Here is a 25221-nt window from a genome sequence, read left to right as displayed (position 1 = left end):
GGAATTTTTTTTTCCCTTAATAATCCTTTACTGGGAGCTTAACCAAATTAATCTATATAGACACTTACCTCTGTGGGTCCGTTTCTGGGCGCATGTCATAGACTTGGCATTGAGCTAGTCTCACAATCACCCCCGATCTTAGCAGCTCTAATGCACCCTGCTGTATCTTTGCCACTCTTGTGAGAAATGCCTAAGGAGTTAACGAGAGAAAAAATCATCAGTGCTGAAATCACGTCCAAGGGCCTCAGAGAAAAGTGAAACACTTTCATGGCACATTTCTCATCCTTAGTTATCACTGAAGAGAAATCTGGGCTGGTGACCAGGTTACATTATACCACTTTCTTCCTAGGATTTTCATGAGGACTCAGTGTTCAACATATCTAAAGTACCCACAGACAGTAGCTTCCAGGACTCAAGTATTCATTTACAGTGTGGGTTCTGTTATTACCATGTGCGCCCATGGAGGGCAAGGAATTTTGTCTGTTTTGCTAACAGCTATGTCTCTAGTACCTAGTGCCATGCCTGCCATTTTGCAGGTATTTAATAAATACCTGTCAAATAAATGAAGGAGGGAAAAGGAGTAAATGAAGAATCTTAAACTTCAGTGCTTCTATTATTGTAACATTTGTGATCCTTTTAACCAGGAGGAAACAGAAATTAAAACAGATTTGCAGGCAAAGAAACAATGAATTATATACTATATTAAAAATGCTGTGTTTAGAATAGAACCAGCATATCTACATGGAAATTTTCAATCAGCAACGACTACAGTCTGAATTGTATTGTGAGAGGACAATTTTGCTCTGTCCTCATGGAGCACTGGCTGTCATACTGCCATCATGAGCAACCTGAATGAGTGAGGGAAGCAGCAGTTCCATTATCCAGCTGTCCCTTGGAGGAGCATTTCACCCATCTTTTGCACACTAGGAAGATTCCTAAGTTTAAAACTCCTTTAAAAAAGGATTCCAGCTTATGATAGAAATATTCAAAATGAATGCCACATTCATTTTCTTTAATACATGTATAGCCAAGAGAAAATGACTTCTTGATCTAACACCACATGTCTAAAAGGCCTTACCATTTTAGATTCATAAGTATAAAGTGCTTTTAAAAGGGGAGGCTGTGGCATGAGTAAGCTCTGCAAAGTACGGTCATCTTCTACCAAGCTGTCTACGAGGACCTTCAAGTAGCCACTGTTAGAAAGATACAAAAGCCACTGCTGCTGTTTATCTACGGAGACAATCCGATCAAGTAGAGCCAGGGCCAGCATCTGAAGGAAGAATAAATTAAAGTCCAAAACAAGTAGATGCTACTAAAATCAACAACAGTAACTGACTTTATCTGGAAATAGGAAGACTTTTTTTCATAAAGAGAATGTTGCTTGCAATAAAATTTCCTTTTTACTTTACTTTTCTTTTTTTTTTTGAGAAGCTGAAAACTATGGGTCCAGAATCTCAATTTATCAATAAAGGAAAGCAGTCAGGTAAACATTTATTTCCAAAACAAAACCTAACACGTTAAAATAGTGGCATTAGATATATTTTAGTAGAGTCTAACATTGTTGGCGAGAGAAAAGAAATTTTTTTAACAGCTGTTTTTTCTCATTGTGAAGTTTTATAATGCTTATTACAGAAAACACAGAAAAGCAGTAACTTGGCTGGGTGCCATGGCTCACCCCTGTAATCCCAACACTTTGGGAGGCAGAGGCAGGCGGAACACTCGAGGTCAGGAGTCCCAGACAAGCCTAGCCATTAAAAAAATTAGGCTGGGCACAGTGGCTCACACCTGTAATCCCAGCACTCTGGGAGGCCGAGGCGGGTGGATCACGAGGTCAGGAGTTCAAGACTAACCTGGCGAAGATGTTGAAACCCCGTCTCTACTGAAAATACGAAAAAAAATTAGCTGGGCATGGTGGCAGGTTTCTGTAATCTCAGCTACTCAGGAGGCTGAGGCAAAGAATTGCTTGAATCTGGGCAGTAGAGGTTGTAGTGAGCCAAGATCATGCCACTGCACTCCACCCTGGACGACAGAGCGAGTCTCTATCTCAAAAAAAAAAAAAAAAAAAAAAGATTAGCCCGGCATGGTGGTGCATGCCTGTAGTAACAGCTACTCGGGAGGCTGAGGCAGGAGAATCACTTGAACCTGGGAGGTGGAGGTTGCAATGAGCCAAGATCACACCACTGCACTCCAGCCTGGGCGACAGAGCAAGACTCTGTCTCAAAAAAAAAAAAAAAGAAAAAGAAAAGTAATAACTACACAATCTGGTAAATGCAGTTCATCCATTTTGGTCTGTTTCCTACCAGCATTTTTTCTATGCATACAAATATTTTTAAATTTTTAAAACATAATTAAAAGGTGGCCGGGAGTGATGGCTCACGCCTGTAATCCCAGCACTCTGGGAGGCCAAGGCGCGCAGATCACAAGGTCAGAAGATCAAGACCATCCTGGCTAACACGGTGAAACCCTGTCTCTACTAAACACAAAAAACTAGCCAGGCATAGTGGCAGGCGCCTATAGTCCCAGCTACTTGGGAGGCTGAGACAGGAGAATGGTGTGAACCCGGCAGGTGGAGCTTGCAGTGAACCAAGATTGCGCCAGTGTACTCCAGCCTGGGCAACAGAGTGAGACTCCGTCTCAAAAAACAAAAAAAAATAACTAAAAGCTTATGACAGTTTATTTTTAAAAATCCTATTTCCTATGGTCTTCAAAAACATGATTTAATTGCTACATAACGTTGCTACATAATTTTCCATTAAGAAGTTATCTTCTCACTGCATCATTACCAATGTGCCACAATACTGCATAAGAAATATAAATGCTCCACAAAGCAATTAGGCAGACAAAGATATATTTGGTACAAGGCAATTTATTCAGTATTCTCTTAACCAAAGATCTTTATTAAGCAGCATTTCTGTTGTTTCTACCAGTCAACCTCAAAATTAGCAAGCAGATAATTCTGAAAGGCAATTCTGAATTAAGATACTAACAAAATAAAACACAACATACGAATAAATAAAAGTCCCAAATTATAGCAAATAAGAAAATACACTATATTATAAAAAATAATTCTTAATATGCAACATATATTATTAGAAGTTGAATCAATTTACTTTATTTTATTTTTTGCAGCAGGATCTCACTTTGTAGGCCAGGCTGGAGTACAGTGGCTTGATCACAGCTCACTGCAAGCAACCTCTGCCTCCTGGGCTCATGCAATTCTTCCACCTCAGCCTCCCAAGTAACTGGGACTGCAGGTGCATGCCACCATGGCTGGTTAATTTTTTGTATTTTTTTGTAGAGATGGGGTTTCACCACGTTGCCCAGGCTAGTCTCAAACTCCTAGACTCAAGCTATCTGCCCACCTCAGCCTTCGAAAGCACTGAGATTACAGGCATGAGGCACCACAACGAGTCGTGAATAAGTTTATACTTTAGTAAGTCAAAAAACTTATTCAATTACAATACTAAATAAGAGTCGCTTTACCCTTCCAATCTCATGACCATCACAAGCATCTCGACAGACCACTTCCATGAGGGCGGCGCCATAACTTTCAATAATGGCTATGTTTTCTCGCTGTAATTTGCTAAATACATCTTCAGGGGCTGTCAGTCTTTCCCACATGGTTTTCTTGGCTAAAAGGATTAAAACAGAAAAAAACACTCCAGTGGAAAGCAGTGTAATAACTGAGTAATTATACCTCACACGCTAGATGTGAGCTGAGAGAAGGGGAAAAAAAAACACACAACAACAAGAAGTATCCTTCCATTACTGCTTGTACACAAAGGCCCACTGACCAATGGGTCCAAGCAGGTTAACTCTAATAACACAATGCACCTATTTCATGCATAGCTCGTACCACTAAGATAACAATTGTACCAGGAAAAGGATAAACCATTCTTAAAGAGATCAAAATGAATTACAAGACTCCATGAGAACCAACGTCCTGTATTTATCCTGCTAATCAATCTTTTTTATTTCTTCTTCTTTTTTGAGATGGAGTCTCGCTCTGTTGCCAAGCTGGAGTGCAGTGGCTTGATCTCGGCTCACTGCAGCCTCCACCTCCTGGGTTCAAGCAATTCTCCTGCCTCAGCCTCCCAAGTAGCTAGGACTACAGGCGCACACCACCATGCCCAGCTAATTTTTGTATTTTGAGTAGAGATGTGGTTTCACCATGTTGGCCAGGATGGTCTCAATCTCCTGACCTCATGATCCCCCCACCTTGGCCTCCCAAAGTTACAGGTGTGAGCCACTGTGCCCGGCCGCTAATCAACCTTTTATCTTTTGAGATCTTTGAAAACTGTCAGGCATGGTGGCTCACACCTATAGTCCTAGCACTTTGGGAGGCCCAGGCAGGCAGATCACTTGAGGTCAGGAGTTCAAAACCAGCCTGGCCAACGTGGTGAAACTCTGTTTCTACTAAAAATACAAAAAATTAGTGGGGCGTGGTGGTGCACACATGTAATCCCAGCTACTGGGGAGGCTGAGGCAGGAGAATCACTTGAACCCAGGAGGTAGAGGTTGCAGTGAGCTAAGATCACGCCACTGCACTCCAGCTTGGGCTACAGAGTGAGCCTCTGTCTCAAAAAAAAAAAAAAAAAAGAAAGAAAATTTAGCTAGAAAGGATCCGATACAATGTAGACAAAAATCTGCCTCCAAAAAAATCAGGTATTTTTATTCTTTTTTTAGTTGAAATACTTATTAAAAATAAAAGCATACCCATTATAAAGGTAATTTAAATATAAATTTAAATATACAATGATTATGAACAGTATGATCATACATTTTATGTAAGACTCATAAATACACTCTTAAGAGTCTTTTAAAGGTTCACAAATACATTAAAGAAAGCAATAATTTGTATTTGAAACTAATCTCGGCCGGGCGCGGTGGCTCAAGCCTGTAATCCCAGCACTTTGGGAGGCCGAGACGGGCGGATCACGAGGTCAGGAGATCGAGACCATCCTGGCTAACACGGTGAAACCCCCGTCTCTACTAAAAATACAAAAAAAAAATAAGCCGGGCGAGGTGGCGGGCGCCTGTAGTCCCAGCTGCTCGGGAGGCTGAGGCAGGAGAATTGCGCGAACCCGGGAGGTGGAGCTTGCAGTGAACGGAGATCTGGCCACTGCACTCCAGCCTGGGCGACAGAGCCAGACTCCGTCAAAAAAAAAAAAAAAAAAAAAAAGAAACTAATCTCCTTTTTCCAACTACTACATAGCAGCAGTTTTTAAACTGGCATCTCGATGACTTCTTATAAAATGCCTATTGTAGAGCCCCACCTAGTGGTTAAGTGGTGACTTGGCCAATTCAACCAAATGGAATGTTAAAACACACACACACACAAAAGAACAATGTGGGAGGTGCTGAGAGTGGAGAAATCCCATCACTATCTCTTTTCTGAAAAGAAGCTTGTGTTTGCTTAAAAAAACTTCTCTGAACTATTCTGTCATTTTTCCTCACCTTACAAATATTCTCATGCATTATTTATGTGGGTGCTACATGCCTATAAATCTACCATTTGGCTATTACTACCTTCTCAGGTACTATGTATGGCATAAGACACAACCACTATAAGAATAATGAGATCAATTGAACCTTACGTACACAGTGGTTTTTAACAGTCTATACAAAATAACACAAAGGTGAAGAGTGCAAAGAAAGTCCATTATCAGAAGGTGCTCTGACAACTTAATAGCAGAATAACTCTGAATGACTTGATCGAACATCAAATGTCTATAAGCATATAAAGCATTATATACTGATCTGTTGAACACTTAATAACATTTTCATGTCTTAAGATTAGTCTCAATTAAAAATGCTAACTATATTTAGAAAGCAGCCATTTAGCAATATTTTAAATATGCCTAACTTTTGACCAAGAAATTCCACTTCTTGCAATTTATCCAAAGAAAACCTCACTAGTACAAAAAGATACATGTATACTATTGATGAGTTTATACTGGAGAAGGTCATTCGTTTGCATCTATTAAAATAAAAGTACATACTTTTTCACATGGAAATTCTACCATTAAGCAGCATCCTTTCTGAGAAATATAGGCATATAAAAAAAATTGATGTGGCATTTTTGTAATAAAAATTTAGAAACAATTGAAATGCCTATGAATAAGGAAAATGGCTAAATAAGTGTTTCATCCATATCATGGAATAACAAAGACTTTTGTGGCTTTTTTTTTTTTTTTTTTGAGATGGAGTTTCACTCTTGTTGCCCAGGCTGGAGTGCAGTGGCATGATCTGGGCAACCTCCGCCTCCTGGGTTCAAGCGATTCTCCTGCTTCAGCCTCCCGAGTAGCTGAGATTACAGATGCCAGCCACCGTGGTTGCTAATTTTTTGATTTTTAGTAGAGATGGGGCTTCATGATGTTGGCCAAGCTGGTCTCGAACTCCTGACCTCAGGTGATCCACCGGCCTCGGTCTCCCAAAGTGCTAGGATTACAGGCGTGAGCCACCACGCCAGGAAGAGATATTTTAAAAGAATCAACTAGATATGTACTCTGATGTAGCACAAAGGAAAGAAAGACATTGGGCCATTCTATGTAGAGCATACTGCTCAGTGGGACTTGAGGCAAGTGAGGGAGTTACAGAAGTATATAAACCTAAAGTATTATTTGAAGGTTTTTTTTGTTTGTTTGTTTTTTTTTTGAGACGGAGTCTCGCTGTGCTCCCAGGCTGGAGTGCAGTGGCGTGATCTCGGCTCACTGCAAGCTCCGCCTCCCGGGTTCACGCCATTCTCCCACCTCAGCCTCCCAAGTAGCTGAGACTACAGGCGCCCGCCACCACGCCCGGCTAGTTTTTTTTTTTGTATTTTTAGTAGAGACAGGGTTTCACCATGTTAGCCAGGATAGTCTCGATCTCCTGACTTCGTGATCCACTCGCCTCGGCCTCCCAAAGTGCTGGGATTACAGGCTTGAGCCACCGCGCCCGGCCTATTTGAAGGTTTTTTTAAAAGCAGTATTCAAGTATTACTTCATAATTCTTAAAAACTAAACATTCTCTCTCAACTTTTGAGTAAATGCTTTAAAAAATGACACCAACACTCATTTATTACAGTTGTGATTAGTCAAAAGATGGAGAAGTGATTTTTTTTTTTCAGTTTAAAGTAACCATCTCCCAATCCAGAAAAGATTAGGAATTGATCTCATTCTACCTGCTTCTAAGGTGTCTGGCTCATCAGGTCTCTGGGCAATCTGTAAGTAATAAAGCAGAGAGCCATACAAGTGAGTCCTCACTCGCTGGAATCCACCACCTAGGGAGATTAGGAAGATGTCAAATGAAAATCTTTTCTCAATTAAAGTTAAAACAAATATAATGGATAGAATTTATAGAAATTTTAGATGAAAAAAACCTGTCTTCAAAATGAAGTCTAACAGTTTCTTCAATATGATGTAAAGTGAAGAATCTCCAATAGAAGCAAAACCCACTAATGGGTTCTCTTCTGGAGGAGGTGAGGTGAAGGAACTATCAAGCATAAAAGCGTAATGGGCATCTGCTGGTCCCAAGACTGATGTTTGCTTCTGTTCGGTGAGGACGGCCTGGCTCAGGTGAGCAGTCAGTGTGAACACTGCCCCGGCGACTACAGGCATTAACTCCTGCGCTGCTTCATCATCCAGTATCTTAAAGAACAAGGGCAAATTAGAGTGAGAATCCTGCTTTCAGCTATAATCATTAACAAGTTTCACAGCTTTTTTTTTTTTTTTTTTAACTTAGGGTCCCACTCTGTCACCCAGGCTGGAGTGCAGTAGCATAATCTCAGCTCACTTCAGCCTTGACCTCCTGGGCTCAGGTGGTCTTCCCACCTCAGGAGATTGGTCTCAAACTCCTGGGCTCAAGCGATCCTCCCACCTTGGCCTCTCAAAGTTCTGGGATTACAGGCATGAATCACTGCATACAGCCCATTAACAAGTTTTATATATATTTAGCTTGTCAACTATGATAACAATATAAGAATGGAAAACAGAAATTAGTCAAAAAAAAGAAAAGAAAGAAAAAAATCTAATATATACAGAGAAATTTAAATATGATGCTAGGTAATGGGTGTTCTTAACCAGAAGGGATTCCTATCAGAATTCCCTAAGGAGGTTTTCTTTTTGAAATTCACATAAATGGTCTCACCATTACATTCAGTAGGTCTGGGGTGGGCTCTGTCCATGTGAACTTTTACAAAGCTCCCTAGATAATTCAGACACACACTCTGGTTGACAGTCACTACTTTACAGAATTAATCCCTTTCTCAAGGAAAGTCTTAATGTTGGTATTGTGCAATTCTATTTTATTCCTAATCAAAAATGGAAAACAATTGGGGTGCCAAAATTTATTCATTTAAATGATACATATTTGTTCAGCAGTATAAAGTAATTTAGGAAGTATGTCACCTTATCATGCACGTCTTGTAAAATATCACGAATAATCAGTTGTCGATCCTCTGCCTGAATGAGGTCCTGGGGACAAGCTGTCAGTATAATTTCTACCAGTTGCCTCCACGACTCCAGAGCGTGACGTTTTGCATGAAGACACTGCAGCAATTTATTTCTTCCTACCACATACTGAAGTACAGTGCTGATTTCCTAAAGCCACAGGAATGGAATCACAAGGTTAAACAGGCAAATAAGATCAGTTATCTGTCAGTTACTCAGAAAATATCTATTTGGAAACCTACTACATGCATGCCAGGAAGCAGATATCTTTTCATATTATTTCAGTAGCCAGGGCTATAAAAAATACTAATATATAAGGTGTGTATGTGCGTGTGTGTATGTGCATGAAAGGTAGGGGACAGAGGTGGCATAGATAAATTTGTATTTTTTGACACTATCTTCTTTCTCCTTGTACCTATCTACTTATACTTGCTTACTCTAGAGCACTAGAATTATCTAAACTCCAAGTTCAATGGCATGTTTCCCTGACATCTCTTTTATTTCTTTGCCCTTGCTTTGGCCTGGCCAGCTAGGTCTCCATGCATGTGGTTCTTTCCACCTGACCTCTTACCTATAACTTTCCACTTGTGATGACAAATGACCCTCCTTTCTCACTGACGGGGACCAAGTGAGGTATAATACAAAATATGGTCAGGCTGCAAATCCTTAACTAGTCTAGCAGAAAAGGTGTTATTTATTTCGGCATACCAGATAGTTCAGCTTATAAAAGTTATAAAATCAAAAGTGAAAGACTCCCTAAATGTTTAATTTTTAGGTAGCTTACTAATTAGCAAACTACACGTTAATATACTATTTTAGTCTTTTCACCAGCAACCTAAGTAGTTAAAAGGTTGAAATGAACACATACTCAATAGAGCTTACCTCCATGAGTAGAGGTCTCTGTCCTATGGCTGCCATACCCTGAAGGGCATTTACTTCAGCTACAAGAACCCTATGAAGAAGCTGGATAATTAGGAAAAGAAAGAAAAATAAGACATTTCAGACACTGGTAGAACAATAACACCTAGCAATTATCATAAACTGCCCTAAAGGCAAAGGCGTCAGATACCTTTATATATAATCTAACAAGAGCAACGTCCACTTTCCAGACCAAAATATTAAGTATCCCTTTTCAAGAAATTAGTGTGATACATTAAGATTTATTTCAGGGATATTTTACAAAAACCACAGTCCTTCCTATAAACTAGTAAACCAATGTCTCTATCAGAAAGAAAACCTGTATGGTTCTATTTGTTTCTGATGACTTAAGGTCTGAGCCACTTGACACTGCAGATATGTACTTTAAAGCAACCCTCACCTTGACATTGCAGACTGTCTGTCCCCGTAAATTCTTGTGTTCACAGTTAGCAATAACTTGTTCAATCTGGGTCCGATCAAAAAAATCCAACTGCAAAGGCTCAGGGATCTCCTGACTGAAGTCAATCGAGTCAAGAATATTTAGAATTTTTCGACGTACTAGAAATAACAAAAAGTAATTTGATTTTACTTGGGACATCGAAAAGAAGGGCAAACCATCATATTCAGTTGATTTTCAAAGAAGTGCTATTTTCAGAAACAGCATAAAATAGTCAAGAAACTGAAAACTGTATTGGAATCTAAATTTGATTTTATTTCTGATACATCCATTAACAAAAATATTTTCTTTCCTGTTGTATAATCCTTTTATAAAAAAATTTTCAGGTGGCAAATAATCCTTTATATAGCTTTTCTATACCAGTTCAGAGTTTGCAGGCACAGGCATAATAATCCTTTGAAGTTTTAAGCAATTTAATGTATGTCTATAAAATAAATTTATTACAAATTCAAAGGGGATTACCTTTCGTAGCAGTGTCAAAGTGAAGGAACCCAGAAACAGACCTGTTTTCATCTTCCATTCCTCCTTCACCATCTGTTGGAACATCAATAATACTGAATCAGAAAAAGAAGAACATGCTCTTAAAACTACATTTATTTGGAAATAACAAACATAAGGTATTTTATTTCTAGGTCATTGTTTCTGCATCAAACAGCCCTGTGCAAATGGATAATTAAAATGCAAAGATTGGCCGGGCGCGGTGGCTCAAGCCTGTAATCCCAGCACTTTGGGAGGCCGAGACGGGCGGATCACGAGGTCAGGAGATCGAGACCATCCTGGCTAACACGGTGAAACCCCATCTCTATTAAGAAATACAAAAAACTAGCCGGGCGAGGTGGCGGGCGCCTGTAGTCCCAGCTACTCGGGAGGCTGAGGCCGGAGAATGGCGTAAACCCGGGAGGCGGAGCTTGCAGTGAGCTGAGATCCGGCCACTGCACTCCAGCCTGGGTGACAGAGCGAGACTCCGTCTCAAAAAAAAAAAAAAAAAAAAAAAAAATGCAAAGATTGATGAGGACTTACTACCAACATTCATCTAATTCTTTCTGTCCCTATGGAATCCACTTCACTATTGTAAAGAGAATAATCAGATTCTCAAAAACGGCAAGATCCAATCATGCCAATGAGATGATTTTAAAAGTTTATACTTAATTTGCATGAATAATACATATTGAAATAGCTTAGGTCATGCTGGCTCAGTATGACAAACTCCACTGACAATTCTGTATGTAATACCGGTATGACTACAGTGTCATGTGGATGCTTAAAATAATAATAAATGTCAATCATAAGATGAGTTAAAATTTTTGTGTTTTAAGAAAAAAAAAATTCTAAAAGTGAGAAGATAGTTTTGGTTTATAGTCACATACTAAGCACAAGCTTCACATTTGTGTTTGTCTTCACAACAACTAGTCACCAGCACAATAAAACAAATACCAATAATCACCTGAGTACGGTTTCACTGGCATGTCATCTAGTAAGAGGTGTAGGAGCCTCTGGGTATGTGACCGCTGACGATTCAGAGAGGTTACCCTTAGTTCTATTGAGGCAGTTTTCATAAGCCATGACATCTGGTTCAGCATAGATATTTCATATTCTAGAATTTAAACATGCAAATTTTGTTTCCCAGAGTAATAACACAGTATCAAAACAGACTTAAATTCTGTAATTCAACAGATATTTCCCATGTAACAAAGTCAATAATTTATGAAACTCAGCAACATAAAATTTCTCATCTGTAAAATTACAAGAGAAAAAAAAAAGATACCAAGGAAGAAAAAATAAGCTAGTATAAATCTATGAAAGATGAGCTAAAGTAAATGAAGAGTAAAAGAGAATCAAGTTTTCATTACTGATTTTAATTTCACAAAGATCCTGAGTCTATCGTTTTTTGACACTGATATACAAAACAATATTTTAAAGTAATTTTCAAATACATAACTCAAAAGCTATCATAGTTTGGTTTTGATTTCACAAAACAAATACTTAAGAAAAATTAAACTTAAATTGCATGATTTTATAATACCTCAATTAAGGATGTGGTTTAACATTTAATTAAGGCTGAGAATCACTTATACAGTAGTTTTTATTTTTATTTATTTATGTTTTATTGTTGAGACAGGGTCTCACTCTATTGCCCAGGCTGTACTTGAACTCCTGGCCTCAGTGATCCTCCTGTCTCAGCCTACCTAAGCACTGGGATTACAGGCGTGAGCCACCATGCCTGGTCCCACAATAAGAGTTTTCTAATCCAATACTATTTTAATATGCTTGACATTGAAACCCTAAACTGTGATAGTATAAACATAAAATTAACCAAATAACAGTAATACTAATAATAATTTCAGGCAAAGCTAAATGAAGTTTTATAAAACACATACCATAATAGGTAAGATGTTAATTTTTATTTTTAATTAGTTAGGTGTAAAAAGAGGGTTTCTAAAAGCTTCTTATATAAACAAAATCACAGAACTAAAAATAAGACACTTAATGAAAATAAAGTGAAAAACCTCTTGCCATTAGATAGCTCTCAGAGGTCTAACACCATTATGCTAAAAGGTAAATTAGATGCTGACAATTACTAGTAATAGAAATTTGTTTACAGCATGTGTGAGCCCCAATTTCCTAAAACATAAAGATGATACAAGCTAAACTTTTAAAAAAACTCAATAGACCAAGACTGTCTGAATATAATTTGAATTCAGAAAACTGTTAAAAGTTGGTCAAAAAGAAAATAAAGTAGAATCCTGATAACACTTCATTAGCCTGGAATAATTGTTAGTCATGTCAATAAACTAAGTTTAAACTGTTTTCTACCATAATTAGTTTTCAACTTTTCATTTCAAGACCTGAATTGGTTTCAATACAAACACAAGAAACGAAAGTATATCAGGATATTTTTTTCTTTTAAACAGCCTGGGAAGAGAAAATCAGAAATCTCTGTAAAACAATTTTCATTCAAAACCTTTAAATTTCCATTAATTTTCTTATCCCTTCAACACAATCTTTAAATTTTATTTGCCATAAGAGAATCAAATTCCATCCTTGACAGGCTATATTTAAATAAGTTTTTGCCAGCAGTTAAAATATCTTGCTTCTTTGAGCAGAAATTACAAAAGGAACCTAAAAAAACAAAAAAGCTGAAGTATCTGAATTAGAACAGAATTCCCCCAAATATTGTATAAATAAAATAACTTAACATGGAATTACAAATGTGTTCTTATAATAAGTGAAAATAATGGCCTACCTTTGTTAGAAAATGGTAGATATTGCAACTGGGAAAATAAGAAATCCTGGCTGGTTCTCAAGTACCTCATAGTAGGGCCAGACGTATCAGAGCACGCACATAACTGATATATGACCTAAAGTATTAAAGTAAGAAAAATCCCTAAATCAGTCTTTCTGTGTTATACATATTAAGGTAACAAAATATGAACTGAGACCTACTAAGTGAAAAACTAGGGCCCATCAACAACTCAACTAAAATGAACAAACAGATGCACAAAACAGAAGCTCAGAGTTATGAACAGTCCTTGGCAGCCTAGCTCAAGAAAAATACACTGAAATATGATTGAGTGCTGATGACATTACTACAGAACTATTATTAATATACTTATGAATACATACACATCTAGTTAATTAGTAAATTTTAGTATTTTAGCTTAATTATCAGTAGCAGGCCGGGCCTGGTGGCTCACGCCTGCAATCCCAAAACTTTGGGAGGCCGAGGTGGGCAGATTACTTGAGGTCAGGAGTTTGAAACAGTTTGCTCAACATGGTGAAACTCTATCTCTACAAACATACAAAAATTAGCCAGGCATGGTGGCGTGTGCCTGTAGTCCCAACTACTCGGGAGGCTGAGGCAGAAGAATCACTTGAACTCGGGAGGTGGAGGTTGCAGTGAGCCAAGATCACGCTACCGCACTCCAGCCTGGTGACAGAGCAAGACCCTGTCTCAAAAAAAAAGGAAAGAAAAAAAAATTTATTAGTAGTAAATTACTTGGAAATAACTTCTGAGAACCATACGAGTTATATCTCAACCTCAGGAAGATTAAAATACCAAAACCAAAGCAAATGCAGAAATTACAAAGAAGATCCATCAATTCCACTAAATAACAATAAACTGAATAAAAATTTAACAAAAGAATAGATAAGAGAAAAAAGTTCTTATATTAAATATAAGAAAAAGTTACTAATTCTAATATATATAAAGATCTCCATTACAGATATGAATAACATAAATATCTAAGTAGGTCAAAGGGTAAAAGACATTTTATGTGAGAAAAATAAAAGTAGCCCATAATCAAAAATGTCCATGTTTTCAGGAATTAAAAAAAAAAAAAAATCAAGATGATAATAGGTAGGTACCATATTATAAACCAGCAAATTTTTTTTTTTTTGAGTTAGGGTCTCATTCTGTCACCCAGGTTGGAGTACAGTGGTGCAATCACAGCTCACTGCAGCCTCGACCTCCTGGGCTCAAGGGATCCTCCCAGCTCAGCCTCCCGAGTAGCTGGGACTACAGTAATTGCATACCGCCATGCGTGGCTAATATGAACATTTATTAGATGTTTTCCATGTACCAGGCACTTTAGACATCTTTATTCTGAGCACTATTAGTACCTAGTATAATTGTTATGACTACTTGTGAATTAAAACCTAAAGTCAAACACTTTATAGCCTTTGACCCGACAGTCAATCTTCATTATTTTCAGATTCCATATTTGCAAATTCACCTAACATGCTAAAATTTATTTATAATCCCCAAATCGATACTTGCAGTGCTTCCATGGTCCTTCATGTGCAGGAGGTAGAACAGCTACAAACTGCAGTCACCCAACTCTCATGCTCTCAAATGAAGCAATGCTTTTCCTGTTCCAGCTATCATACCATAAAAAGGGTCCTTTAAATGGTCTATTTAGTGCCACAGTTTTTGCATTTTTGTGCTTGTTGATTTTGCTGTTTAAAACAGCCCCCAAACATAGTGCTGAAATGCTGCCTCATGTTCCTAAGTGCAAAAAGGCTGTGATATGCCTTTCAGATAAAATACTACATTAGATACATTTCATTGAGGCTGAGTTATAGTGCTGTTGGCTATGAGTTTAATGTTAATGAATCAACTACATGAAGTAAGGTGCCTTTAAACAGAAACACACATAAAACATGATTATGAATTCATCAGTTGACAAGAATGTTGGAACCAGAAGCTTGTAGGAATCCTAGCCTGTATTCTCCACAGGGGCAATGAATTCACCAGTTCAGTGTTCACAATGACTTTATAAAACACAACTACTGTGAATAACAGGAACTGACTATGAACCCTTGTCTGGAAATATATTCTCTCTTTTTTTTTTTTTTTTTTTTTTTGAGATGCAGTCTCGTTCTGTCACCCAGGCTGGAGTGCAGTGGCATGATCTCGGCTCACTGCAAGCTCCACTTCCTGGGTTCACGCCATTCTCCTGCCTCAGCCTCCGAAGTAGCTGGGACTACAGGTGCCTCCAAAGTAGCTAGGACTACAGGTACCCACCACCACGCCTGGCTAATTTTTTGTTTTTGTATTTTTAGTAGAGATAGAGTTTCACCGTGTTAGCCAGGATGGTCCTGATCTCCTGACCTCGTGATCCGCCCGTCTCAGGCTCCCAAAGTGCTGGGATTACAGGTGTGAGCCACCATACCCGCCTGGAAATATATTCTTAAGAAAAATATAAAACAACCAAAGATAATTTATTTATTTACAACCTTGCCTCAGTCTCCCAAGTAGCTGGGATTACAGGCACGTGCCACAATGCCTAGCTGATTTTTGTTCGTTAGAGCTGAGTAAAAAAAAAAAACTGGAAACAACCTGAATGTAATTCACATTGTTGCAGCACAGAAAGTTTATACAGAGAGGAGTAAAAAGGGCACAAAACTTCATGTATACTAAATACAACTATAAACAATGTATATACACAAACAGAGAGAGAGAAGACAAGGGAAAGAGTAAGCAGTTCTGCTACAGATGTACATTGACCTTTCAAACAGTTTTGATACTGTTTTGATACTCTATAAACAAACAAAAACTTAAAAAGCTAATACTGAACTTCTCAAAACAAAATCAGTTAGGTGTATTACTGAGCAAGTTAAAACACAAGAAGATACTCTAACATGTGGAAGAAATAATACTATTAGAAGAGAAATGCCAGCCGGGCGCGGTGGCTCAAGCCTGTAATCCCAGCACTTTGGGAGGCCGAGACGGGCGGATCACGAGGTCAGGAGATCAAGACCATCCTGGCTAACACGGTGAAACCCCGTCTCTACTAAAAATACAAAAAAAATTAGCCGGGCGAGGTAGCGGGCACCTGTAATCCCAGCTACTCGGGAGGCTGAGGCAGGAGAATGGCGTGAACCTGGGAGGCAGAGCTTGCAGTGAGCTGAGATCCGGCCACCGCACTCCAGCCTGGGCAACAGAGCGAGACTCCATCTCAAAAAAAAAAAAGAAGAGAAATGCCGGGCACAGAGAATCACGCCTGTAATCTCAGCACTTTGGGAGGCCGAGGCAGGCGGATCACCTGAGGCAAGGAGTTTGAGACCACCCTGGTCAACATGGGGAAACCCCATCTCCACTAAAAATACAAAAATTAGCCGTGCATGGTGGCCCGGGGACGCCTGTAATCCCAGCTACTTGGGAGACTGAGGTATCAGAATCACTTGAACCTGGGAGACGGAGGTTGCAGTGAGCCAAGACCACACCACTGCAATCCAGCCTAGGTGACAGAGCAAGACTCTGTCCCCCAACATTCCCCCCCACCAAAAAAAGAAGAAGAGGAGGACACAAAAAGTGAGTTCAAAAAGCACTACAAGCCATTTTACTAAGATGTGGCCTATATCCTTCCTGTTTTCCAAGACCAGGTAGAAGAAATCTCCGTTCTTAAAGAAAAGAGGGCAAAGGCACCAGGCCTGGTCTCAGCTTCTTCACCCAGAAGCCTTTGTGTTGCAGGACAAGGAAGGTATCAATAAGGACCATTTCCCTTTCCTACAATCAGATTTATTTAAACTAACAAGCTCTTCTTACTTACAGGTTTAAATTTTTTTTCTGAAGCAGGGTGAAGCACAAACATATAAGTAAAAGCAGTATATTTAGTTATCAATGGAGCAGTGCTTTCTGTAAACAATGCAGATCTTGACTCATCAGGTCTAAAGTGGGGCCTGAGATTCTGCACTAATAAGCTCCTAGGAGATAATGCTGATGATACTGGTCTCTGGGCCATATTTGAGTAGCAAGGTCACAGAGCATATGTTACGGTCAGGCGCGGTGGTGCACGCCTGTAATCCCAGCACCCTGGGAGGCTGAGGTGGGTGGATCGCCTAAGGTCAGGAGTTCGAGACCAGCCTGGACAACATGTTAAAGCCCTGTCTCTACTAAAAATACAAAATTAGCCAGGCATGATGGCACATGCCTGTAATCCCAGCTACTTGGGAGGCTGAGGCAGGAGAATCGCTTGAACCTGGGAGGTGGAGGTTGCGGACAGCTGAGATCGCACCACTGCACTCCAGCCTGGGCAATAGAGTGAGACTCCATCTCAAAAAACAGTAACAGCAACAACAACAACAAAAAACCAGAGCGTATAAACTGGTAGACTGCTGGTATGGACACGTTTTCCTTGGCCAGTACAGTGTTCTAAAAATTAGAACAACTTTCACAAAAATTCAGATTTCCAAATCCTTTTAAAAATTAATAAATAAAAATAAAAATAAAAATTCAGATAATCTGGCCCAACAAATCCTGCACTCTGGCATGGTAAAATAAGCCAGAGTTTAGTAGGAAGGCATGTGCTCTCCAGTCGCCAGATTCTCCCTTCCTCCTGCTCCCTTCTTAACTGGACCCTGGCTTCATTCATTTACTTTACCTGCCATTAGCCTAGGTGTTAAGCTTATCAATTGTTTCTACTTATATATCAAATTCTGTAAATCTGTGCTAATACGTACATCAAATTTGTTCTCCCATTAAGGAAGAATTAATTTTGATTTATAAGAAAACCTAGCTACAGTACTTACAGTGAAGGGATATTTGGACAGAGGACAGAAAAGATAGCAAAGAATTACAAAAAGAAAAGCAGGAGATTAACAAAGAAAAACCTCTATGCCAGTAACACTAAGAGGTTAGTCATGCATTTCTTTTTTTTTTTTTTTTTTTTTGAGACAGGATCTTGCTCTGTCACCCAGGCTGGAGTGCAGTGGTGTGATCTTGGCTCACTGCAAGCTCCACCTCCCGGGTTCACGCCATTCTCCCAACTCAGCCTCCCGAGTAGCTGGGGACTACAGGGGCCTGCCACCATGCCCGGCTAATTTTTGTATTTTTAGTAGAGGCGGGGTTTTACCGTGTTAACCAGGATGGTCTCAATCTCCTGACCTCATGATCTGCCATTTCTTATCATAAAAATGTAAATTTAGGGTAACACTTAAATTGAGAAATTAGTCACAGCTTATAAAGCCTAGTTCTTTTTTTTTTTTTTTTTGAGACAGAGTTTCGCTTTTGTTGCCCAGGCTGGAGTGCAGTGGCATGATCTAGGTTCACTGCAACCTCTGCCTCCCAGGTACAAGCAATTGTCCTGCCTCAGCCTCCTGAGGAGCTGGGATTACAGGCGTCCACAACCACGCCCGGCTAATTTTTTTGTATTTTTAGTAGAGATGGGGTTTCATCATGTTGGCCAGGCTGGTCTTGAACTCCTAACCTCAGGTGATCTGCCCACCTTAGCCTCCCAAAGTGCTGGGATTACAAGCGTGAGTCATTGCACCCGGCCAAGCCTAGTTCTTAAAACACTTATAAAATGAATAAAACAATAAATAAACAAAAATGAACAAGCAAAATGAAAGTTCTCATTATAGTTTACTTATTTATTTATTTTTATTTTTTTGAGACAGTCTTACTTTGCCACCCAGCTGGAGTGCAGTGGCATGATCTCGGCTCACTGCAACCTCTACCTTCTGGGTTCAAGTAATTCTCATACCCTAGCCTCCCAAGTAGCTGGGATTACAGGCACATGCCACCACGCCCAGCTAATTTTTATATTTTTAGCAGAGACAAGGTTTTGCCATGTTTCCCAGGCTGGTCGCCAACTCCTGGCCTCAAGTGATCCAGACCACCTCAGCCTCCCAAAGTGCTGGGTTATGGGCATGAGCCACCGCGCCCAAGCCCAGCCCTCATTATAGTTTAAATCTTAATCTGACATTTTACCACCTAACATAGTTGTATATAGGACTTCTTAATTTACTTAGTTATTAAAAAGTGCTTTCTAGCCAGGCACGGTGGCTCATGCCTCTAATCCCAGCACTTTGGGAGGCCGAGGCAGGTGGATCACAAGGTCAAGAGATCGAGACCATCCTGGCCAACATGATGAAACCCTGTCTCTACTAAAAATACAAAAATTGCTGGGCATGGTGGTGCATACCTGTAGTCCCAGTTACTTGGGAGGCTGAGGCAGGAGAGTCGCTTGAGCCTGGGAGGTTGCGGTGAGTTGAGATTGTGCCACTGTACTTCAGCCTGGGCGACAGAACGAGACTCTGTATCAAAAAAAAAAAGTGCTTTCCCAGCCTGGGCAACGTGGCAAAACACCATCTCTACTAAAAACACAAAAATTAGTCAGGCATGGTGGGACACACATATAGTACCAGCTACCTGGAAGGCTGAGGTAGAGGATCATCTGATCCAGGGGAGGTTGAGGCTACGATGAGCTGTGATCACACCACTGCACTCCAGCCTGGGTGACAGTGAGACCCCATCTTAAAAAAAAAAGTGCTTTCACTTACATTTTTATTGAAGTCTCTCAACAGTCCATTTCAGATTGAAAAACTCAGACTCAGAGACATTTCATGCAATGCCCAAGGTGACTTTGCCTGTCATGGGGCAGAGATGGGAACCAGAGGTCTTCTGACCCATCAGAAGGAGCTACTTTAAACACAGCACTGTTGAAAAGTTTCTAAACTGCTGGTAAAAATCCATCACAAAAATCTATTTCCTCCATTTTTCAAGTGATTAACATAAGATTTGGATCTATAGTATCTTGGGGTTTGTGCTTTATGGATTTTATCCACAAATGAAAGACAGGTCAAACTGCTAAATGAACTCATTTCAACTAAGTCCTACTGTTATACTGTCATATCTGTGGTGTACTCATGTACCTGGTCAAGTTTCTTCTATTAAGTACCACAAAACCCAGTTTTCTGTGTACCTGATAACATAGTTCAGCCAGTTGAGGAGATTCTCGCACTGCCACTGGGCCTGTTCTCCCTTCCGTTCCTTTCTCCAAGATGTTTAGGATGGCGTGAAGGCATGTCCGAGGGCAACCTAACACTCCTACATTAAACCAAAAAGAAATTCAACTTTTCTTTTAGAATTTCTGCATTAAAATCTTAGATTGCCTTTTCAAAAGTTAAATTCTGTAAATATATGCTGTAAACACTCTTTCAAATACTGATACGGAAAATTGATAAAGGCTGATTCTCTATAGCTCAGTTTGTCCAGTTTGTTCTAAGCCCTAAGGACTGACCCATCCATCACCTTACCTTTCATACACTTTTTCTTTGAATGAATTATCCCATGAGCCCAGAATGCAATAAATGACCCCTGGGATACACAAATATGGATGGAAAGAAATGCCTTTATGTCTTAGGCTATACCTGGATCTTGTAGATTTGTAGTACTGACAGGTTTCTTCAATTCAAAGCCCAACAAGTAGAGAGCAAGATTGGGTGGATTGCATTCCAGAGAGGTAATGAGAAGATTCAAGATGTGGATTCTTGTTTCATAACGAATTGCAACTAATTTCTTTTCAAGATCTGACCCTTAATGCAGAAATCACAAAACAATGGAAAAATAACATAAGTCAAATAAAAAATACAAAACTTGTATTCCAAATCTCCATGTTTTCTTTAGATCATTTGCCTGATTATCTATCACATTCGTTTCAGATTTATTTAAAGAGGAATCCTAAAAACCTTATAAATTTACAAGATGAGTACCCTTTATCTGAAATGTATGGGACTAGAAGTGCTTCAGATTTCAGATTTTTTGAATTTTAGAATATTTGCATTATACAGGTTGAGCATCCCTAATCCAAAAATTCAAAATCCAAAATGAACCAATGAGCATTTCCTTTGACAGTCAAGTTGGTGGTGCTCAAAAGGTTTCAGATTTTATTCTGAACTTTGTATTCTCAACCTGTATTCTAGCAAATTCTCAATTTCTCTTACACCATCACTAAACAGTTAACAATTACAAGTGCTTTCTTTAAATTAAGCATATATAAAAAGTAAAAGAATGCATGTATGCACATTAATCTAACGCATACCCTCTTCCAGACGTACAAATTCTTCTGCATCTTCACAATCCAAACACTCCACAAATCCAGCCATTAGTTTCTGACTTACACTCTGAAGTAACATGAAGGTAAAAAATGACAAATTACTACAGGTTTCTAAATATTAGAAAAACTGTGATTGATATATGTATAAACATTCATCCATAAAGAAAAATAGGCAAATCTGCTTAGGTATTTACATTTTAGTTACATTTTTAATAGAAAACTCAGTTCCTTAAGTTGCCATAATTTAGCTCTCCATACAAACAATTAAAGAAACAAAAGTTTTATAAATTTATTGATTTCAAAACTTGCTTCCTAATTTTCCTTCCCAAAGAATCAAGCTAGTTAAAAAAAAAAATCACATGAAACTGCTGTTTACTGAGCTCTTCATTATACAGTCAATGTTATGAGATCTTAACTAAAACGTAAAATAAAATTTTCATCTTCTCTCTTTAGAAATGTATTACTTATCACTCGTTTTCTATTTCTGAGCTGATTTTGCCTTTAATAATCTAGGAGGATGTTAAATCAGTAATAATAATTTACACCAAAATCGACCAAAAAAAATCAGCACATCAAAAACCTATAGCATCCCCTGATTATCACATGGTTTCATAAACCTCATCCGTAAGCCACAGATGAGATTTACACTTATGGTGGTTCTCATGATGGGTGGTACCACCACTCCAAAGGGAACCTAGAAATAAGTGGAGTCATCTAAGTAATCACAACTAGAGGTTACTACTGACAGATAGTAGTATCTAGGGATACTAAAGGTACTAGATGTGAGGGACTATAACACAAAAGAAGATCTGTGCCATCAACATGCCAGAAAAGTCCTTATTTCAAAATAGGGACTCTATGAAGGACTACACAACAAAATCCTTCAACGAGGCCAGGCACGGTGGCTCACGCCTGTAATCCCAGCACTTTGGGAGGCCGAGGTGGGCACACTGCTTGAGCTCTAGAATTCAAGACCAGCCTGGGCAACATGGTAAAATCTTGTCTCTACAAAAAAATACAAAAAAACTAGCTGGGTGTGGTGGCATGCGCCTGTAGGATCGCTTGAGCCTGGAGGCAGAGGCTGCAGTGAGCTGAGATTGTGCCACTGCACTCCAGCCTGGGTGACAGAGCGAGTTCCTGTATCAAAAGAAGAAAAATAAAAATTCTTCAACTAGCTAAAGCAGTGACTGCCAACATAAAGACAATGGGATGAAATGTTCATAAAGAAAAAAAGCAGATTCAGCAATTGTAGGTATTCAGTGAACAGAACTATTATAAAATGAATAAAAAGAGGAACTCCTAAAAACACTCTGCAGTGTTATCAAATGAAGTGACACACAGGTGGATCACAAGAAAACCAGTGAAGTAGACAACTTACAACAATGAGATATTCAGAACTGCAGAGGCTCACTTAGAACACAGGCAACTGACAGGTCGGGAGCAGTAAACAAACAAGTTACAGCAAACCTAATAATTTTAAACGTGCCTAGAGTAGCAGTGGTTGTGTTAGGCTATACAGTCACATACTATAATATATGCAGTAACACTGTGAATAGCATCATCTTCAAAGATAAGTTATAGCCAAGTTCGTGGATAGGTTTTCACCCATCCTATAGAAATATACTTACTCTTAATGAATTTTTCCACAACCAAGAATATGATTCCTCTATAGACACTATAACTTTCATATACAGTCAAAATGCACAATGCACCAAAAAATAACAACAGCAACAAAATCAGTTACCTGGTCATGTGTGAAATCTCCAACCAACTTTATCTGAATATTAGAGTTGCAAGAGATACAACAGAGGATCTTGGCACTTTCAAAAGCCAATTCTGGATTAGTATTGCCATGATACAAGTATCTTTAAAAAAAGAAAACATTTGAGGAACAGCGATAAAATTTTTGGTGTCTCACTATTCCCAATAAAGAAAATTTAGAACCAGGGCTTCCCCTGCCCATACAGCACTTTGAGGTAAATTAGAAAAAGTTGTCCCCTTCTAAACAGATGCAGTCTGTTAGGGGTCGAATCATGTCCCTGGCCCCAAAATCCTTACGTAAAGTCTGGCTAACCCAGTGACCTTATTTGAAAGTAGGGTCTTTGCATACATAGTCAAAGAAGTTCAGACGAGGTCATTAAGGAGGGCCCTAATAAAATATGACTGGTATCCTCATAAAAAGGGTAAATCCAGACACAAACATACACACACAGGGAAAATGCCATGCGGCACTGAAAGCAGAGATTGGGGTGATGCTTCTACAAGCCATGGAATATTAAACCACCAGAAAGCTCAAGTTTTCTGTGCCAAGTTTGCTTCCTGTCCAGCCCCATCCTCCAAACACCTAGTTTCCCTACAGGAGACAGACAATATTGTCATTTTCGACTTAGAGATTTCGGTTGCGCACGGTGGCTCACACCTGTAATCCTGTAATCCCACCACTTTGGGAGGCTGAGGTGGGCAGATTGCTTGAGGTCAGAAGTTTGAGACCAGACTGGCCAATATGGTGAAAGCCCATCTCTACTAAAAATACAAAAATTAGCTGGGTGTGGAGGTGCACATCTATAGTCCCAGCTACCTGGGAGGCTGAGGTGGGAGAATCACCTGAGCCTGGGAGGCGAAGATTACAGTGAGCCAAGATTGCAGCACTGCACTCCAGTCTGGGTGACAGAGCGAAATTCTGTCTCCAAAAAAAAAAAAAAAAAAAAGACTTGGATTTTTAGAACATGGAAGAAATTGTAAGGTTCAGAGTAATTAATATCAGGGTAGCTAGAGAAGGCACGAGTAAAATGAGGCCAGGCGCGGTGGCTCACGCTTATAATCCCAGCACTTTGGGAGGCTGAGGCTGGCGGATCATGAGGTCAGGAGTTCGAGACCAGCCTGACCAACATGGTGAAACCCCGTCTCTACTAAAAATACAAAAATTAGCCGAGCATGGTGGTGCTCACCTGTAATCCCAGCTACTCAGGAGGCTGAGGCAGGAGAATCACTTCAACTCAGGAGGCGGAGGTTGCAGTGAGCTGAGATCATGCTACTGCACTCCAGCCTGGGCGACAGAGCGAGACTCTGTCTCAAAAAAAAAAAGTAAAATGAGGCAAAAAGAAAAAACAGTAATGCACTAGATATCTAACCAGATTTGAAAATCAAAGCTAGAATGTCTATCTGTTTATTTCATTTCTCTACCTACAAAGGTAACTTACCTGGCAATGTTTACCACATTATCTGCCTTCTTAGTTCTGGGATTAATTCCCTGCAAAAGCTGTTCTAAAGGAGAGACTATTAGAGCCAGCTGACTTTCTCTTAGAAGGTCCATAAAAAGATTTTCCTTTTGCAGAGTAAGATTGAGAAGTGCAAGGCAATGCTGTACTGCTTTCTCCAGGTGTTTTTTCCCTATCAACCAAAAATAAAGTTAGAAAGTTCTAAATTTATCTTAAAAACTCACAGTCAATTCTTGGGAAAACAAGACAAATGACAAGTTTTAGATTTTCAAATCTAGAGATTTAGACTCTTGTTTCCAACTTTCAGCAGCAAAACCTAGAGACTTAAGCTCTCGTTGTTTCAAACTTTCAATTCCAACTTCACAAAACCATTCATCTAGGCAAGTTACTGTTATTTTGCAATCCAGAATACTTCCATGGAATGGATTCTCAAGTCACTTCTCCTTTATCTTTTCCCTTATTGTTTAGAGCAATGGTTCTCAATGGGGTGACTGAGCCCCAAGGGACATTTGACAATGTCTGGAGGCACTTCTAGTTATCATAACTGGAAATGTGCTACTGGCATCCAGCTTACAATACACAGGACATCATCCACAACAAAGAATTATTCAGCCCAAACTGTCAATGGTGCCAAAATTGAGAAACTCTGATCTAAAGTAAGACAAAATCATTGTGGAAAATAAAGCAGAAAACAGAAACAAGGATCACCCATAATCTTACTGACCAAATTTAAAACTGTGGCCTGATTTTTCTTATAGTTTCTTACCTGTATATTCTGACTATACAGTTATTGTTCATATGTTTAGAATCTCTTTTCTCATTTTGATCATACCCACATTAAGTAAAGGTAATATAGCATC

The 25221-nt window shown here is 39.3% G+C and overlaps 1 protein-coding gene across 2 annotated transcripts in view; it reads right to left on the bottom strand.

Annotated features, from left to right (window-relative positions):
• Positions 1-25221, bottom strand: part of NUP205 (nucleoporin 205) — a 92732-nt gene that overhangs the window by 23647 nt on the left and 43864 nt on the right. For both annotated transcript variants that reach the window (XM_025379843.1, XM_025379842.1), the window contains exons 18-33: positions 24344-24533; positions 22888-23008; positions 21129-21210; positions 20458-20622; positions 20010-20134; positions 13049-13163; positions 11249-11398; positions 10267-10338; positions 9748-9905; positions 9312-9392; positions 8388-8579; positions 7361-7628; positions 7163-7261; positions 3484-3632; positions 1079-1270; positions 69-190 (exon numbers count right to left, since the gene is read on the bottom strand). In XM_025379843.1, coding sequence (XP_025235628.1) covers positions 69-190; positions 1079-1270; positions 3484-3632; positions 7163-7261; positions 7361-7628; positions 8388-8579; positions 9312-9392; positions 9748-9905; positions 10267-10338; positions 11249-11398; positions 13049-13163; positions 20010-20134; positions 20458-20622; positions 21129-21210; positions 22888-23008; positions 24344-24533 — 2281 coding nt within the window. The remainder of the gene's footprint in view (positions 1-68; positions 191-1078; positions 1271-3483; positions 3633-7162; positions 7262-7360; positions 7629-8387; positions 8580-9311; positions 9393-9747; positions 9906-10266; positions 10339-11248; positions 11399-13048; positions 13164-20009; positions 20135-20457; positions 20623-21128; positions 21211-22887; positions 23009-24343; positions 24534-25221) is intronic.

Source organism: Theropithecus gelada, chromosome 3, assembly GCF_003255815.1.
Source record: "Theropithecus gelada isolate Dixy chromosome 3, Tgel_1.0, whole genome shotgun sequence".
Lineage (NCBI taxonomy): Eukaryota > Metazoa > Chordata > Mammalia > Primates > Cercopithecidae > Theropithecus > Theropithecus gelada.
This window is presented reverse-complemented; position numbering and strand designations above follow the sequence as displayed.